This window comes from Dunckerocampus dactyliophorus, chromosome 9 (assembly GCF_027744805.1).
Source record: "Dunckerocampus dactyliophorus isolate RoL2022-P2 chromosome 9, RoL_Ddac_1.1, whole genome shotgun sequence".
Classification (NCBI taxonomy): Eukaryota; Metazoa; Chordata; class Actinopteri; order Syngnathiformes; family Syngnathidae; genus Dunckerocampus; species Dunckerocampus dactyliophorus.
Window position 1 is genome coordinate 11,997,731 of NC_072827.1, and position 12,494 is coordinate 12,010,224.

A 12,494-nucleotide genomic window follows, 5' to 3' on the forward strand; every position below is an offset into this window, starting at 1 on the left:
AGTGACATTTCATGGGGCCGTGCGTGGCGCTTCCATCTCAATAGTAATCACTTCAAACTTGTGACGCTCCATTTGCTTCACGATTAAACACAGAGAGGAGGCTGAATGAATGTTGCAACTAATTCAATGCTTTAATGAGCCTGGTAATTAGAGTTAAATGTTAATGAATACTAGGTACCGCAATTCATTGTCCAAGCGGCGTTTTCCAGCTAATTCTAATGGACAAATGTTACTGAACAGTCGCATGCTGTGAAATAAATCAAGAATTGCAAGGACAACATGTTAGGGGTGAACAAATACATTCCTCCTTAAAAGCTTTTACTGTAAGAGATAAGGTTGAGTTTTGTGATTACATAAAGGGATTATTAGGGTGTTATGTCACAGTGCAACAGAAGTACGGAAAACGCACACGAATGAGCATTACTTGGGTTTGTTGTCAAATAATGATAGTGATTTGGCAAAGTTTGAATGAATGCAAATTGTTGGTCGCCTCGTTTTTTGTCTCGGTTTTTGTACAATACCCCCAATTCCCCGAAATGGAATGTCCAAACAAAGCACCCTACGACTCACTGTCTGTGAATTTTTTATTGAGCGTGACTGCTCAATAACCTGCCAAGGAGCCAAAGAAAGTTGCAAGTGCCGGCAATTTGATAAAGAAGGTGAGAAAATTTGATCTCACCAGGATATACGGGAAGTCCACATCAACAATAAGTTCCATATAGTCGTCATTTCCCATTATTTCACATTGTTTTCTGCATGTAAAACTATAATTATTCTCTGGAAAATGTATTTGTGTTAATATTTTTGGGTGTCTGGAACAGATTAATTGGATTTACATTATTTCCTAAGGGAAAAATCTAAGTTCCTACCCTCATGTATGGTCATGAGCTTTGGGTAGTGAACCGAAAGGACAAGATCGCAGGTACAAGCAGCCGACATGAGTTTCCTCCATAGGGTGGCTCTCCCTTAGAGATAAGATGAGGAGCACTGTTATCCGGGAGAAACTCGGAGAAGAACCGCTGGTCCTCCGCATTGAGAGGAGCCAGATGAGGTGTCTCAGGCATCTGGTGAGGATGCCTCCTGGACGTGTCCCTGGGGAGGCGTTCAGGGCACGTCCGACCAGTAGGAGGCCTCGGGGAAGACCCAGGACACGTTGGAGAGACTATGTCTTTCAAATGGCCTGGGAATGCCTCGGGATCTGCCGGGAGGAGCTGGACAAAGTAGAGTGAAGTCTGGGCTTCCCTGCTTAGCCTGCTGCCCCCGCAACGCGACTTAGGCTAAGCGGAAGATGGATGGAGGGATGGGAAAAATTGCCTATAGATTCCGGTTTTCGTCAGACCTTTTGGAAAGGATTAATGACAAAAAACAAGGTTTTGTCCATTGGATCAGACAGCCGTAAGTGACAGCCATGAACACCAGTTATTTTATTTGGACAGAATGAAAATTCACAACAATTTTTATGCCGTTTGACCTGTAATTGTGGAAAATATAAACTGTTTTGGTACAATTTGTTCTTTCAAACCACCATTGGTAAGAAATGCTAGCCGGCCGTTGTGTTTTTGTATTTGTTGGTTTAAAAAAATGTAATCTTTAGCTCTTTGACAACACTCTCAATAATTTAATTTGAATTGGAATGAAAATTATATCAAAATGTTGTTGCGGCACACTCAACATAGTGTGTGATGCTCTGATTTTTTTGGATACCAATCCAACTCTTATTTATACCAAATATATTTTTTAGGTCCATTAATTGAAATAAAGAAGAATTCAAACTGTACTCATCAGTAATGGAGGCAGTGGGTTAAAAGGATAGCAATAAGACTGTAAGGCAAAAGTAAAAATTGGTCACTGAGGGTAAAGTGAAGGAAAAAAAGAATGATGTGAGGTGACGATGCAGCCTCTCTGTGTGAACGTAGGAGAGACAAGGAGGGAGAAAAGGAAGTGGTTCTCCCCCTGCAGCAGTCTGTCGGATTGGCGTTCACGGTGGCTGAGCAGAGTGGAAGGCCCCACGAGCCCGCAGGGAACACTTGGCACGCCATCAGCTCTGCACCGGGCACGCTCGCTCAGCCAGCACAGCCCAAACACACTAGCACTGGCGATCAAAACAACGCCAAACAAACACACACCAGACACACTGACAACACGCGTGTGTGGAGTGGGAGGGGGAGCGGGGTTGAGGGAGGAGACACACACACACCACAGCAATAGAGGAGAGTGTTAGCCCCTGAAGCCCCATCCCTGCTCTGCCGCAGGAGGTCCAGACATGCAAGGCAAACACCTAGCATAACTATTTTTGTTCTTATACTGGTTTCACTGGGCTTGCATCAGACGCAATATTTATTGAAATGTACCTTTTTGTCACTAACCATACCTTGGCACTCCGCGTCTGGTGGCCAACAAATGCATTTTATTGAAGCAGGTCCAAAGTGAAGGAAAAAACAAAAAAGTTCCGATAAAAAAATGTAGATGCATGTACAGTAACGGTTTTTCAAAAATATATTCATATTTTTCTAAATACAGGGTCAGGCAAAATGATCTGACACATTTGTAGGTTAAATAAAAGGCAAGTAAAGTAAAGAAACAAAAAAGTGTTTTTATTTTTGTAAAGTACATATAATGCCATTTTTTTCATATAACGCCATTTTGCTTTGTTTCTTTATAATGCCATTGTTTTTCGTTTCTTTTTCAGTTGCTGCCATGGATTGGACTGGTGAGCATCGTGCTTTCATTGTGGAAACGTTTATCAAAACAAACAAATCTGTAACTGCAACACAACCAGCGTTCAATCTTGGTAGACATGATCCCGTACCAGCTCGAAACACCATCTTGTTATGGGTTACCAACTTCAGAGCTACTGGATCTGCGTTGAGTGTGTGGACAATAATGGATCTCATTTGACTGATTTAATTTTTAAAACATAATGAAACAGAATAGCATCATATGTACTTTTAGAAAATAAAAACACTTTCTTGTTTCTTTACTTTATTTGCCTTTTATTTAACCTACAAATGTGTCAGATCATTTTGCCTGACCCTGTATATTTGAGTAAGGATTCGTTTTGGTTCGAGGACATTATGGCGCCGCCCTGAGGGCATCAGATGGAATTCTGTGGCCAGTATGTGCTCTGGTTGGCCTTATCTGTCACTCGCTCTCTCCAGATTACACTCAAGTCCTTCTGCTGAACTCCAACAATCGTGGAGCACACCTTGACAATGCTGTTAAGACCATTCTTGTTTTTCCCAGACAGCCCATTGAACCAGCAAATAAAAGAAAAAGTTAAAAGGCTGTCATTAAACAATGGTAAAAGTCGCATAGGATGGTGTCACAAAACATTCAAATAACTGAGCTGAGAGTCTATGGTGCCCAAACATGAATAAGAGTCAACAATCCCTAGATTGTTATTGTGAATGGTGCTTACTCTCTCTGTGTCTTTGTTGAGCCTAAAATCTATGATTTGCTCTTTGGTTTTAGAGACATTAAGGCGGGGGTGGGCAAACTTTTTGATTCGCGGGCCGCATTGAGTTGACAAAATTGGCTGGGGGGCCAGACTATATATTTGATACACGCACACTATAAATGCTTATAATTCTAACAGTCCACCTGGAATTATTTGTATTATTTTATCTGTAAACGTGTCATACAATCTGCTATATGTGCACGTGTCCCTTTTTTCAGAACCACTTAGCCCACAGAAGTGAATAAGACACCTGGAATGTTCATGAAGAAAGGTGTGTGATATACAATATAACTGTGAATGATAAAACATGAGCTATTAAAGAGTATGTGAACGTCCCTCTTTTTTCACTTCCCAGACAGTGCAGTGGCTAGGTTAAGTTGTGTGTCACATATTTGTTGACTTGTGTTTGTTTGGCACCATGGGTGATGTAGTTGTCTGGGTCGCTGCATGTGAAACGCTACTTAAACCATCAAAAGGTTGTCTCAGACTGACTCTGACTATTTACTTGCAAGTCATGTTACCAGCTTGTATGTTAATGTTTTATAAATACTTTGGAAGCAACTGGCGGGCCCGATTCAAACGCTGGGCAGGGCCGGATGTGGCCCCCGGGCCGTAGTTTGCCCACACTAGCATTAAGCTCAAGTGAGATTTCATCACACCATTCAACAAAAGCATCCAGGGCTTGTCAATGGCCCGGGTCAGGACCCTGGAGCAAAGGTATAAGGGCAGTGTCATTAGAAAACTTGACAATATAATGGCCTATATGAATTCATCATGCTGTTTTGTGGTTGAATACAGCCTATTATTCGTAAAACAAAATGCCTATTTAAGTCACTTTTATTTCTTTTTTTTTTGCCTAAAATACGCATTTTCAAGCATAAAAATGACTGAATGAACTGAATTACATATATAAGGCATTCTGAAGACGCACTCAAAGACGATGTAATGCTATGTAGTATTCTACACTGGTCACTAGGTGTCAGTAATGTTACTGTAATGTTCGATGGGGCACTCAAGCACCAGAGTTGATCACCGGAAAAACTTTATTGCATGTTTGAATTATGTCAAAACAGGCACAATAATGCCTACCATGGACTTCTTCAAATATTTATTCTCTGATGAGGAAAAAATGTAACCTTTATGGTCCTGATGGCTTCGAGTGTTACTTGCATGACAAGGAGATGTTTTCCACACGGCACAGTGGAGGGGGCACCATCATGATCTGGGGTGCTTTTTCCTTCAATGGAACAATAGAGCTTCAGGTTGTGCAGGGGTGTCAAACGGCAACTGGCTATGTGGAAATGTTGCAGGGAGCATCCAGCATGAGTGAAGGTGTATGTGTTTCACAGCAGATGAAGACGCGAGCGTCGCAGCCATCTTCATCACATACACAAAAATGGACAGACCAACACTGTGCCCAGTGGGCACTAGGTAGCCCCTAAGGACTACATGAGTCACCCAGCCTGTTCTAAAGATAAAATAGTACCACTTACCTGCAAGCTGCATCTAATTTTTTTTGGTTGCTATTGTTGTTTAAATCACAATTACATATAAACTGGAAATGACAATATATAAAAAAAAACACTTGTGCAAAACAAAACAATCACAGAAAACACAAAAGACTGTTTTAGTAGTGCCCATTTTCTTTTGTTCCTTTAAGTTAACATTTGATTAAATGAAGCTCCCAATAACGACGCGAGATGGGTACGTGAATGCACCATGGCAGCACCATGGCAGCACCATGGCAGCCGCGGAGCTTGAAAGTTGTTGTCGTAACAGAGACCTTGTTTTTGATGTTCAACGAACAGTGCGCGTCTATAAACGTGAGTAACCTGGTTATTTGTCATTCGTTCAATGCTAGACGCTGTTTGCACCGTGATATTGCATGTGTTGTGTGCCTTGAGCATTCAGCCGCCGAGCTGATCACTAACTGCTGAGCAAAGTTAGCTTCGTCAGCATTGCCACCAATTCATTATGTTGTTAGCATGCTATTTCAATGTGTTTAGTGCACTGCTGATACTTGTAGCTGAGGTTTTGTGTTGCTGTGCATTTGTGTATATGTCTAAGGAGGGGCGGTCGCTGTGTGTGTTAGCCAACCACAGAGCGTGAAGAGTGAATACATAATGAGGATTTTCCGTCATCACGATTATGGATAATGACGAGCTGTGGTCGTTTCATGGTCGCACTCGGCAAAAATGCATTATCCGGCTTATCCCAAAAAATGAAAGTACTCACTTAATAAAACAATTTAGTCATAATGCTGACATAGATAATAGTGAAATAAGAGTGAAATAAAGTGGTGATTTACACACGATTCGCACGAAACATGTTTTCCGCACCGACGCCATCTCGGTGGTGACGCCGCCAGACTACGTTCCAGGAACCAGATTCAAACACATGCAGCCATGAAACGAAAAATGAATGAAAGTGTCATATTCACAACAATAACACAATCACAACATTCACTGATAGTGTGTTGCGATAACTATGATATAACACACACACACACACACACAAAATTGGCCACAAGTATGTTTTTTTGACAGTCTGTGTATGTGACACCGACCACCTGAGAATAAAAGACCAGTTAGCCCTGAAATGAAACCCCATACCCCATTCTAAGAGTCGTGGAATACAGCTAGTAAAAAAGTATGTATTTAGTTACTGAAACTGACAAATGACTGCAAGATGAGTGACTGCAATCCATGTTTGCAAACAGTTTACGTCGAGAACACTTATGGGTGACACCTGCAAACAGGTGCAAACAAGGCCATGAACGCCATGAACAAAGTGAAGTATTCACAACAATAATAACATTGGTGTTGTGAGCCATATGATATTGTGGCGCTCTCGAGTCAGTGAGGAAGACATAGTACTTTATTTCTTTAGGTAGAATAAGAAAAGAGCTCTCACTCAGCTTATCAACCCAACTGTAAATCGCGGAAGGTCATCACTCAACACAACAGTCTCAGTCATGGTGCACAATTAAAAACATCACACAGCAACGCAGCAGATTGACAAAGACAGACAAGACACTACCGCTATTTGTGAAGAACAATAACTAACAACTGTGTAGCTCCAACATGTAACTTTAAGAGCATTTGCACCAAAACAGTACCGCAAAGCACGCTTGGAAACAGGAAGCGCTCCAAGCGACGCTACGATATGTTTTACTGGCAGTGATAACCGCAACAGATACCACATTAGCCGCCTAGCTAGCGCGTCAGTAAAGAATCCACACTGCGTTATCCATCAGCATTAGGCTGGCTACTACGGAGCATATTAGAAGGACAAATGTGAATTGACTTACTGCCACCTTGGCACACTTTTCCACCGTCGAACGTCTTACGGGGTTTTTGACTTTTTATTTCCATCTGCCGGGCAGTATGGACACATTTGTCCCACAAAGTTTGTCAATCATCTGACGAGGCGAACAGTGACTTTTACAAAAGTGAAGCTTACTCCGTCTTCTAGAGTGTTCCAGCAAATGCTTTCAACACAACAAGCGGGCATAATATACAAATATACTGTACATATATCTAACAAACAACAGCAATTCACCCACAACTTGACCATAACAACTGAGAAAGCACTGGAGTGAAGGAGAAGTCCTGGGTAGGACCCTCTGGCGTCGATGTCACTCACTTCTCCTCCCCCAGACCTGAAAGAAGTGCTGAATTAAAAAAAAGGTAAATATTTCAAGAGTCGAGTACACATCTAACACAGGAAATATGCCTTTGAATGTTATTTTTCATGGCAGAAATAGTAAGATCAACATGTGTTTTGGTGTCACGAGCACTTTAAAATCCAACAGTGAAAAATGTAAATTCTTGTGATTTTTCAACTGGTTTTATGCCAAACAGTTGCTTACAAGCCATTTACGCTCCTCTCAGCTTGCAACAATGGACAGCAAAGTAAAAACAAAATATTTACAGTCAGCTCAAGATGCCAACAAAATGATTGCCATTATGTTTTACACTAAGTCCCCTACTAACTAACCCTGCGAACACTCGTAGATACGAACACAAGCCGAATGGTATATTTTTTTCATGATTTTTTTCGAAAATTGCCATATTTTGTCATTTAAATTTTTTCGAAATGCAAAGGCGCTATTTTTGTAATGTGCAAATGGTGGGTAGCAGCATCCCTCTCGCGCGATCTTTCTCAGTTCGTCTGCACTTGTCGCTGATAACATCTCGGAGCACGCCGTTTGTACACCATTCGATACTTTACAGAGACGTTTGTCATCCATTATCATGGCTGATAAATCAAGTGCAAGTGCTAGTCGTAGTGGCAGGAAACGTCAAGCAATTTCTATGGAAACGAAGGTGGCCATCATCAGGAAGTTGGACGGTGGCGAGAAAATGGCTAATGTAGCGCGTGCTCATGGAGTAATTCGCTCAACCATAGGAACAATTTACAAAGGCAAGGTTCGAATTATGGAACATGTGAAGACTTCTGTACCAATGGCATCCACTATCATTACAAAGAGGAGTCTAACAACGACAAAGATTTGTCCTTTCTTCAATAATTCGTCCTCCTGCTCCACCACTACCACCAACGATGTATGCTTGACCACTCCTCTTCAAAGGTAAATAACATTTATCATTACGTATCATTATACCATTTTTATTATTGTTTTTTTCATTAATTATCCTCGTTTAATATTACTACTGCATCCAAACTCATATTTACATACATACGCATATACTGTATATGTATACATGTACATGTAGTACCTATATCATTGGTAATATTACCTTTTCCCCGACTTAAGAACGATTCGACTTAAGAACGGTCGTCTGGAACCAATTGTGTTCGTTAGTTGAGGACTTAGTGTATATAGAAATCAGCAGAACTTAGCCAGTGAACATAGACCATGTTTATGTTCACATTTCCAACATTCTATCCATTACCCATCATCCACATCAGACAGACCACATCGCTCCAGTCTTCCATAATCTTTACTGGCCTTGCAGTTAGACACCAATTCCACTTCGAGAACCTGCTCAGCACCTACACGGCCCTCAACAATCTCGCTGCTGGGATTCAATATTTAATCATCAGCCTTTGTGAGGGCTCTTTAAGCAGTGAGAGCTGAATAGGCCTTTTAAATGCTTAACTCATTTATTTCATTAATAAATCATTGTCTGAAGCAAGGACAATTTATACACACACACACACACACACACACACACACACACACACACACACACACACACACACACACAGACTGAGGATGCACTTGAGTGTAGCTGACACTTAAAACACACATTACATTTGACTCATTTGGCATTATAATTACCTGAGGTACAAGATACTGTAGAAGACATACAGAAAGAAGAAAAAAAACACCTTTAGAAATTCCATTCAATAATGACTTAAATAAACAAGCGTGAAACTTTAAAGTGAGAGGGAAAGTTTCCACCTCCAATCGTGGATCATTTAATTTCATTCAAATGAAGCAGGGCTCAATGTTTTGTTTAATGGTATATTTATATTTTAACGCTTGGTTTGATTCTCCTGGAAACATGGTGTTTATGGTGTCCCTCCCACTCATGACACCCACACATGGCTTCATTCCATTTGTTTTCATGAAGGGAGAGAAGGTCAGGAGAAGCTTCGGTCATGTATCGGTATAATTCTTTACACAAATAAAGTGAAATGATTGAGCATATACGGTAATCTCTCGCCACTTATTTCGCGACTTCACTCTGACCCTTTTTGAAAAATATATGAATTGTAAGTCATTCTGCCGAGCCTGGCCCTTTAAGAAGACTTGCATTGCGGGAAGTTGAGTGTCTCTCTTTCCGTGTCTCGTCTGCTAGCACCGTCCATTGTTTTCTGCGTCCTTATTGGCTGTAGACCATTGTCAATCAATCTCCTTCATGCCGTGTCATCGCTAGCTTGCTTGCTTGCTAGCTTGCTTGCTTGCTAGCTTGTAAATTAATCTTGGGTTCGAAGAAGGAGGACTGCAGCAGTATGTTTTAGCAAGGATACAGCGGAACGGCGCCAGGACGAAAAAGGCACGGTCACAGGAGAAAAATACACAAGTGACTTAATCATTTCTTGTGTCCTACCTGTTGGTTGATAAGTACAATTCAAAGGAAGGTTTGATGATTTGAAGGTTTGAGAGAGTTTAAACAAGATGTAAATGTGATAAAATGTTAAGACCTGTCTGAGAAAAATGTATTAAGTGTACAGTGAGGGGTTTTACAGCCTTAAAACATATATAATCATTGTTGGCTACTTATTTACTTATTGTGTGCTTATCCCAGGCTAAAAACGAGGGAACACTGTGCATCTTTTGTTACTAAATGTTTCTAAATTAAGCATTTCCAAGCATAAAAATGGCTAAATGAACTAAAATACAGACATAAGGCTTTCAGAAGACGCATTAAACTCTGAACCCCCGATGTGAGCCCCCGCCCACACCCCACCCCATCCACTACCACAACACATTTATATCAGCACACACGAACACAAGTCTTCTTTACGTCTTAAATGACTTATTTTCTCTGATTATGTCTACTGGGTCTAATTGGGTAATACGAGTGTAAAGGTTATTTCATGTTTAGAGGGCTCTAATAATGTTACAAATCAAATTCAGAAGGTTGGAAACAGGATTTCTGTGTTTTAATTTTGAAAATATTCACTTTATAAATAAGAAATTGATTTATGAATCCTATGAGTCCTATACGGGCCGCACGGTGGCCGAGTGGTTAGCATGTTGGCCACACAGTCAGGATTTTGGGAAGACCTGAGTTGGAATCTCGGCTTGGGCATTTCTGTGTGGAGTTTGCATGTTCTCCCCGTGCGTGCGTGTGTGGGTTTTCTCCAGGTACTCCGGTTTCCTCCCACATTCCAAAAACATGCATGTTAGGTTAATTGGTGACTCTAAATTGTCCATAGGTATGAATGTGAGTGTGAATGGTTGTTTGTCTATATGTGCCCTGCAATTGGCTGGCGAACAGTCCAGTGTGTACCCCGCCTCTCGCCCAAAGTCAGCTGGGATAGGCTCCAGCATACCCGCGACCCTAATGAGGAGAAGCGGTGTAGAAAATGGATCGATGGATAATAATAAAATTCTTTTTTTTTAATATACTACTATAATTATTATTTTTTATTTTTTAAAAATAATGTATTTTTCTTTAATATTTCAACTCTGAACAAACATACTGACATTGTTTTTCCTCATAATGTCACAAGGTTATTCTTGCTAAATTGTTCCTTTTTTCTTGTTAGAATATGACTTTTTTTCTCTTAATATTTTGCCTTTTATTGTTGTAAAATGTCAGCTGCTTTTTTTATTGCTGCTTTCCCCCCCACCAACTACAGTATATCAACTTTCTTCTTGGAGATTTGCTCCTCGCAATTTTGACGTTATTCCCATGATATTTTGACTTTATTCTTGCGATGTTATAACTTTTTCTGCAAAGTAGTTTTCCCAAAATGACAACTTTAACTAAAAACTTGCCGACCCACCATCCACCAGTTCAAGTTTCAGCCAAGTTTTTCCAGAGAGATTATTACATCGCTGTTTGACGTGTGGTAAAAGGCAGTGTGCTAGCATGAATTAACCTGAAACAAATGTGCACATTAGCACTCAATAAGTCATCAAAACTTACCTTCATGCAATCCCACATAGGATCAGCATTTGACACCAAATATGAGGTGAAAGAAAAATGGTAAAAATACAGTAGTAGTCTATCTGTGTTAGCACACGCACAATGGAACATGCGTCAAGTGAGACAGATGTAACAGAGAGAATCCGGCCACTTTTCAAAATAAAACATAAAAAAAAATGAAATAATGGAAATTATTTTTTCTTTCTGTGCGGCCCGGTACCAAATGACCCACAGCCCGGAGGTTTGTTGACCACTGACATAGAGGACAAGCGGGATAGAAAATGAATGAATGAATGAATGAATGAATGAATAATCATTTTTCATTGATTATCACAAATAATATATTGCTCATTTTATATACAGAAATTACTTATACATTGTGTCTGCACTTATTTAAATTTATTTATATTTATTATGAACAGTTTTCCTATTTTATTACATTTTAATCTTACCTTTTTCATTTTGTCCACATTTTAATTTCTTCATTTTCCTTAACACTGCACAAGCTATATAATGTCATTATAACATCCATCCATCCGTCTTCTATGCCGCTTATCCTCACTAGGGCCTCGGGTATGCTGGAGCCTATCCCAGCTGACTTCGGGCGAGAGGCGGGGTACACCCTGGACTGTTCGCCAGCCAATCGCAGGTCATTACATCAACTTTTGATATCTATATATATTTTCCTTTTTCGACACCTTCCTGTCTTTTTACACAGGAAGTGATCAAAATTACAAAATGCAAGCAAACGAAATATGCAAGTGTCAGCATGTAAAAGTTATGGTGTGACTGAATTATCAGTAATAGAAATGGGAGGGAGTAGAATTAAATAAGAAAAGCTTCCTCCAACTCTTTTCCGAACATTTTAGAACCTTTCCTTCATTTCTCATATTAATGTCTTGTCATGTCTGTGAAGGTGTACAATTTAATGCTGATCAAATTAATTAATGTACAGTATTTATTGTTTAAATCAATTAATTAAAATATCTTTTAAAAAATGAATTCATTCAATTAGAAAATGTATTTAATTAAAACATGAAATAATAATAATTTATGTTTTCACTTTCACTGTTCATGACTTAGCTTTCACACTGTGCTGCCACTGGGCTCTCACTGTCCATGGTGCTGAAACTAAACAGTTGTTTCCTTGACTCTCAGATAAGGTTTGCTCAGTTCTTGCTTTTGTTTCTTCTAACGCTGTCCTTCCACTATCTGGTGCGACACATGAATGTTTTGGACAGACTGTAGTAAAGGTTGTGTTTTTATATGTATGCATAAAGCTTTTTTAGTTAAAGTCATAAATAAAATACATGTGGGAGTATCTATCTCGAGGGCCTCTCTCAAGAACAAGCAAAGTAAACACGTCCTACTTGTTTCAAGACGGCATTAAAATGAAGACGTGTAGCGTA

At 40.0% G+C, this 12,494-nt stretch overlaps 1 protein-coding gene across 3 annotated transcripts in view; it reads left to right on the top strand.

Moving 5' to 3' along the window:
- Positions 1-5,184: 5,184 nt before the first annotated feature.
- The window catches only part of epha6 (eph receptor A6), a 245,183-nt gene continuing 237,873 nt past the window's right edge, over positions 5,185-12,494 (top strand). For all 3 annotated transcript variants that reach the window (XM_054786681.1, XM_054786683.1, XM_054786684.1), the window contains exon 1: positions 5,185-5,280. In XM_054786681.1, the coding sequence (XP_054642656.1) occupies positions 5,199-5,280 (82 nt within the window). In that variant the 5' untranslated portion in view covers positions 5,185-5,198. The remainder of the gene's footprint in view (positions 5,281-12,494) is intronic.